Source organism: Sprattus sprattus (assembly GCF_963457725.1).
Source record: "Sprattus sprattus genome assembly, chromosome: 13".
Classification (NCBI taxonomy): Eukaryota; Metazoa; Chordata; class Actinopteri; order Clupeiformes; family Clupeidae; genus Sprattus; species Sprattus sprattus.
This window is the reverse complement of record NC_137911.1, coordinates 32403279-32410778: the sequence shown is the minus strand read 5'-3', so window position 1 is coordinate 32410778 and position 7500 is coordinate 32403279. Positions and strand designations below refer to the sequence as shown.

Genomic DNA, 7500 nt, shown 5'->3' with positions numbered 1-7500 from the left:
GTTTGACGGTGTCGGTGTCGAAGGGCGGCCGCCCCGTCAGGAAGGCGTAGAACATGCAGCCCAGCGACCAGACGTCGGACTCCAGGCCGTGGGCGCTGCGCGTGGCAACCTCGGGGGAGATGTAGTTGGGCGTGCCGCACATGGTGAAGTGCTTCTCCTCGGGCAGACGCAGCTGCGTGGCCAGGCCGAAGTCTCCGATCTTCAGGTTCATGGAGGAGGTGAGCAGCAGGTTGGACAGCGTCAGGTCGCGGTGCAGGATGCCGTGGGTGTGCAGGTACAGCATCCCACACACGATCTGCTGCATGAAGTGCCGCGCTGAAGCACACACACACACACACACACACACACACACACACAGACACACACACACACAGACACACACACACACAGAGACACACACACACACAGAGACACACACACACACACACAGACACACACACACAGACACACACACACACACAGAGACACACACACAGACACACACACACACACACACACACACACACACATAGGAGAACATTACTACCCATAAAACACAGAGGTTCTTCTCACACATCACGTGCCCCACAAACAAACACACCCACACACGCCACCAAACATACACGTCACGTGCCCCCCAAACAGACAGGTGTCCCCAAACACACACACACGCCACCAAACATACACGTCACGTGCCCCCCAAACAGACAGGTGTCCCCAAACACACACACACGCCCCAAAGCACACACACACACATGCATCAACTTAAGCAACCAGGCTATAAAGGAGGAAATAAAGAAGTCACAGACGCCTGATGGCCCTCTTCAGTTAGGAGAGACACACACACACACACACACACACACACACACACACACACACACACACTTACATACATACATACCTGTTCACACACACCTGTTCACGTACGACTCTACACAAACACAAAAAGCCCATCTGACACCCTCCCTGCCTTCAACAGTCACACACAAATACACACCTTCCTTTTCTGTGAAGGGTTTCTTGCGGTCCTTCAGGTAACGGCTCATCTCCCCATTAGGACACATCTCCAGCACCAGGTACACATAATTACTGTCCTCAAAGTAATTATACAGCTGAAACACACACACACACACACACACACGTCATTACTGTCCTCAAAGTAATTATACAGCTGACACACACACACACACACGTCATTACTGTCCTCAAAGTAATTATACAGCTGAAACACACACATACACACACACGTCATTACTGTCCTCAAAGTAATTATACAGCTGAAACACACACAGCTTGTCATGTCATTACTGTCCTCAAAGCCCCCCCCCCCCCCCCGTGCCCTGTGCCAGATGTCATGTGGAAACGAGCTTTACCTCCAGGATGGAGGGATGCTTCAGCCGGCACTGGATCTCCACACACACACACACACACACACACACACACACACACACACACTTTACCTCCAGGATGGAGGGATGCTTCAGGCGGCACTGGATCTCCACCTCGTTAATGACGCGCTGCACCATCCCTGCCTTGTGCATCGCCTTCTTGTCAATCTGGGGGCGCAGAGGACATGACATGAGAGGTCCCCGCGGCACACACACACACACACACACACATACACATACACACATACACAGAGGACATGACATGAGGTCCCCGCGACACACACACACACACACACACATAGGACATGACATGAGGTCCCCGCGACATACACACACACACACACACACACACACACGACATGACATGAGGTCCACACACACACACACACACACACACACACACACACACACACACCACACACACAGAGGACATGACATGAGGACCCCGCGGCACACACACTCAGACACACACACACACACACTCAGACACACACACACACACACACTCAGACACACTCAGACACACACACACACACACGAGGTCCCCGTGGCACACCAGGGCAGGGCATCCATATGGCTGCCAGCCGAGGGAAAGCCAGCGCAGTAATTAACCAGGACTACCTGGGTCGCCTTACCGTCTTTATGGCCACCTCCATGGATGTGTTGATGGTCTTGGCTCGGTATACACACACACACACACACACACACACACACACACACACACACACACACACCTTACCGTCTTTATGGCCACCTCCATGGACGTGTTGATGGACTTGGCTCGGTACACACAGGCGAAGGAGCCCTTCCCCAGCAGGGTGAGGACTTTAAAGTCCTGAAACAAGAGTCAAAGTTTGGACCAGCCCGGTAGCATCACATTACTTCATTACATCACATTCTTGCCCGGTAGCATCACATTACGTCATTACATCACATTCTTCCATGCATTAATAAGGGACCTCTCCGAGAACAGGCTGTCCAACACACTACCACTAATCACAGAGACACTAGCCGCGACAGGCAGCTCATCACTTTACCTCGATCCGAAGATCCTCCGTTGGGCCCAAGATGCGGTCATCTTTGGGCACTTTGCCTTTTACAGTCAGGTTTTGCAATAAATGTAAAACTTTGTCAAACATCGTCCCGGAGCTCTGCCGAACGCAGGTTTAGGGATATGTTGTGCTTCTATGTGTGGTGGGAAGGACGCGAACGACTAGCTTTGTTTTAAGCGTCCTTAGTTACCTGGCTACATCTGTTGATGACATTTCGCCAACAGACGCTGCAACTAGCGCGGCTTTCTTGCCGCTAATTAAACCACCCCACCTGTCAATATGATCTAACGTTAACATCAAATCCCCCTGGAGCAGTCACATGGGAATAGCTGTCAATATGTAACGTGAAACTCAAAGGAGTTAGGTAGCATAGTGCTGAACGCCAGGTAAAACTGTCTGGGGAACGTTTCATAACAAACATTTGCAAACAGAGTGTCTCCTCCATCAAATGACTTCAACACTTGAGAATCGTATACTTATACAAAATAAATGATGTTGCGGAGTTCTTACAACAATTTTGCATTGTTAGGTAACCAACAACAACAACAAAAAAAACAACAACAACAAAAACACTAAATAAAGCGTTAAGAAAGCGTTAGATAAACCAACTTCAACATACTTAGATTTGGGTTCCCAAACTAACTATTCCTAGCTAGCCATCATAACTAGCTACCAAAACAGATAAGGTTCAGTAGGCTTAATATGCAGATGCAGTACAGTCAATGAATGAATAAGCAAGCAATCGTATGCACTGTTAAAATCGTCTGCAAACATAAATTACGATAAAGTACTATTGGATTCCTCATGTAAGTATGTATGTGTAATTCACATAACTAGCATTAGGTATCGGTAGTCAAGTTATCGCTAGCTAACGTGTAGTGCAGTGCAAATTCACATTGGCTGGCTAGCTAGCTAGCATAACATGTTTGCTTACCTCTATTTTATCGCCAATGGAGGTACTCATCTTCGTGTATTTCTATGGGACCATCAGAGAATCAATGAATACCAATAAATCTGTATGGGAAAAGTGTCATGGGCTGATATCCTCATTGTGCAGCAAGCAGAAATCATGCGAATACAATCCCCTCCAAAAAGTTTGTGTTTCCTCCATTTTGAAAATACGCGCCCGTTACATTCATGGCGACGTCAGTTCTACGTCATTTTAAAAACACCCCACATATAGTTTTGATTGGCCAGTTGGCGTAGCCTCCAGCTTTGGTTCAAATCCCGTACGCGGGGTCTGATCATCCTTTTAGGATTTTGCGATCTTGCGAATTGACAATTTCACTGATATGAATTTGCTTCAGTTGTAATTGCAGATTACAATTTTCTGTTGTTGCTACAATATTTCCGCAAAACAAAATCTATCATAGAATTTCTGCATTATTTGCGATCGATGTTATTCGAATATGGAAATCCTACAGGAATCTACGCCGGTGTGTATCAAAAACACCGCAATTTTACACAATTTCCTCATCAAATTCAATCAGTTTTGGTCGCAACAATCACAGCAAACCCTCACAAAGTCCTGGATTAATGTGTATGACTGAATATATAAAGCTTCGACCTCAACTTTTATTGTACCATTTAGTCTTAAAGCGTATTAAATACAAAACACTTTTCATACATGCTCCTAAATTTAATGAACGACATTTCGGCTTCAAGTAAAGATTGCAATCCAGACTATTAACCTCTGGTGGAATAAACTAGCCAATTATATCAGTTCTGGAGAAACACTTGCTGCTGCATATGCTTACACTAAATAGGCTAGGCTACAGTAATTGTATTGTAGGCTACTGGTAATTGTATTAAGTAACCTATTCCAAGTATCAAAATATTAAAGTAATGTTATTTGATAACATTCCGTTACTTTGGTATTACCTCAATGCCAACGTTTCTGTTGTCTTCATTTGCACATTTACATTGCGTCTGCTAAGTGACTAAATGTATGCGTCTGCTAAATGACTAAATGTATGCGTCTGCTAAGTGACTAAATGTATGCGTCTGCTAAATGACTAAATGTATGCGTCTGCTAAATGACTAAATGTATGCGTCTGCTAAATGACTAAATGTAAATGTGCAAATGAAGACCACAGAAAAGAGACATCAGTAAAATGGCTTTCACTTAAGCGTATTCTTTAAGTCAACAGCACAATGTAACCTTAGAAAAGAAAAAGGAGGAAACCAAGTTTTAAGAATTAAATCCGCATTCTGCTCATGATGTATTCCACTACTCCCCATGCAAGCCTGGCCATGTATAGCCTACTATATCAGATCAGAATAAGAATCAGAATCGTGTTTAATGGTTAATTGGTAAGTTAGTGTAGCCTACACATAAAAAGGAATTTGAATCCAGGTTAAGTGGCTCTCAATGTACTTACACAGAAATATAAAACAAAACAGTTTAAAATAAAATAAATAAATATAATTTGTAGGCATAATTTGTACAGTGGGTATTATAGTGTTCCAGGGTTATTACACAGTGCGTTACAGTGAGTTTACTGTTCATGAGTGTGACGGCGAGGGGCAAGAAACTGTTTCTGTGTGGTGCTTTTGGTGTAATGATTTGCCATGCCCGTTTCCTGATTCTGGAGGTGTACAGGTCCTGGATGGTGGGCAGTTCGGGCAGTTTCTGCAGACCTGACTGTCCGTTGTTGTCTGTTCCTGTCCAGTTTGGTGGCCGAGACTGATGGATATATCCATACTCCCAATGCATACTTTATTACCATACTCACATATTGGCACTCTGAGATTCTTTTAGATGAAAAGTGCGCTACTAATAAAATGCATTATTATTATTGTATCCTATAACTCCAGATGCATACTCAGTAAGCATTTTCACATATTCACCTTAATTGACAGGTAGGAGGCCTCAGATAACTATTGCTTACGTGTTGGTCATCAGTCTTGCTGGCCCTTTTTGTGTTTGAGGTGTTTTCATAGCAACTACTTTTGGTATCATCTTCAAATCAATTTTGATGGTATATGGTCATTTGAAGGACATATAAACACACCTGTTGGTATATGGTCATGTGATGGACAGACACTTGTTGTTCGAACTAGCTGCCCAGGCTATGCACAATACAGTTATGTTGTTTTGGATCAAAACACCCAGCGAAAATGTAAGACAAGTGCTCACAGCACATCACTAATAATAAACCCAAAAGATGGCAGTTAGCACATTAGCAAGCCTTCATCAGTGCCAACTGGGCTGTTGGTGTTTGCAAGGTGTTTGCATGATTCTTAGGCAGGTAGCTCGCTAGGTTTAGGTTGGCTCGCTTTAGCTCGCTAGGTTTAGGTTAGCTTGCTAGGATTGGGTTAGCTCTCTAGGTGGTATGCTCGCTAGGTTTAGGTTAGCTCGCTAGGATTGGGTTAGCTCTCTAGGTTATGGTATGCTCGCTAGGTTTAGGTTAGCTCGCTAGGTTTGGGTTAGCTCTCTAGGTTATGGTATGCTCGCTAGGTTTAGGTTAGCTCGCTAGGTTTGGGTTAACTCTCTAGGTCATGGTATGCTCGCTAGGTTTAGGTTAGCTCGCTAGGTTTGGGCTAGCTCTCTAGGTTATGGTATGCTCGCTAGGTTTAGGTTAGCTTGCTAGGTTTAGGTTAGCTCGCTAGGTTTGGGTTAGCTCTCTAGGTTATGGTATGCTCGCTAGGTTTAGACCAAAACTCGATAATGCTACTTACCGTTCATACTTATTCCACCTCAGACAAGATTTTACCTTAAACCTAACAGCACATGTTGGCGCTCTCTTTCTTTCTTCCTCACACACACACAGACACACACAGACACACACACACTAACACACACACACACACACAAACCACACAGGACAGAAATAGACCCAGGACACAGGATGATTGGAGTGTGTGTCAGACAGACAAGTCTGCTTGGTTTAATTTCCATCATCAGAGCTCACATCTCACCCATGGGGATGCAGGATACACAACCCAGAGCTCCCCGTCTAAACCTGCCTGACTCTGTGCCAGCAAGCAGCGCCATGGCAGCACCTGTCCAGGGGGGTATTCCAAGAACGTGGTTAAGACAGTAACCGCGGTAAGTAAGCGGTAAAGCTCCTAAAAGAGGAGCCCTTAGGCTTTGTGTTGGCTAGGAGACTGAAGCCACAGGGCTCTCTTATTAGGAGGTTTACCGCTTACTCTGAGTTAACTCACCCAGGGCTCTGCTATTAGGAGGTTTACCGCTTACTCTGAGTTAACTTCCCTAGGTTTGTCTTAAAGCCTCACGCATAGCACACCCCCCAGTGAGATACACTAACATCATATTTACACACTCCACACAACACAATCTCCAATGTCACACTTTAAATAGAAATATATATATAGTAGATATATATAGTGTTAGTGCACACGCCCAAGCGCCAGACTCCCCGAGCAACAGCCAGACGAGAGCCTTGGCCAAACCCTATGGCCTTCTGGGAAGGGCTGCTCTGGGCATGTGCAGTAAGACTCAGGGCTAGCCCCGCCCACATCACACTCTTCATTCAGGCGGACCAGCTTCATGTTCGCTAGTTAGCTACAGTACTGCTACTGGCTACAGGGGGGGGGGGGGGGCACGCAGCAGGTACACATGGGGCGGGGTGGGGGTGTGTGTGTGTGTGTGGAGGGGGGGGGTCCGCTACAGGAAACCTAGGTGAACAGGAGGGGAGGATGAGGAGCAGCTGGAGAGGAGATGCACACACAGCCATGAAGAAGACTTGAGCCATTCACAGAGTTTCAGGTGTGTGTGAAGAGCGTCACGTGTGTGTGTGTGTGTGTGTGTGTGTGAGGGGTCAGGTCTGTGTTAGTGTGAATGTCTGAAGCCAGGTCAGTTGTGTGTCTGTGTGTGTCAAGTGTTATGTGTGTGTGTATGTCTGAACTCAGGTTGTGTGTGTGTGTGGGTGTGTCAGGTCTGTATGTGTGAATGTCTGAAGTCAGGTCAGGTGTCTGACGGAGGTGTACAGCAGTGTGTGTGTGTGTGTGATGTGTAAAGCAGTGTGTGTGTGATGTGTACAGCAGTGTGTGTGTGTGTGTGATGTGTACAGCAGTTTGTGTGTGTGTGAAGGCTGGCTGGTTGGTTGGCTGGTGGA

General features: G+C 45.9%; 1 protein-coding gene across 1 annotated transcript in view; it reads right to left on the bottom strand.

The window, feature by feature from the left end:
- The window catches only part of plk4 (polo-like kinase 4), a gene marked incomplete at both ends in the record, with an annotated part of 12073 nt that extends 9567 nt beyond the window's left edge, over positions 1 to 2506 (bottom strand). Inside the window, 5 exons of the mRNA XM_080850305.1 lie at positions 1 to 315; positions 977 to 1091; positions 1440 to 1535; positions 2107 to 2202; positions 2405 to 2506. The exon at positions 1 to 315 is cut by the window's left edge and continues 634 nt beyond it. Of these exons, the coding sequence (XP_080706431.1) occupies positions 1 to 315; positions 977 to 1091; positions 1440 to 1535; positions 2107 to 2202; positions 2405 to 2506 (724 nt within the window). The remainder of the gene's footprint in view (positions 316 to 976; positions 1092 to 1439; positions 1536 to 2106; positions 2203 to 2404) is intronic.
- Positions 2507 to 7500: the final 4994 nt, after the last annotated feature.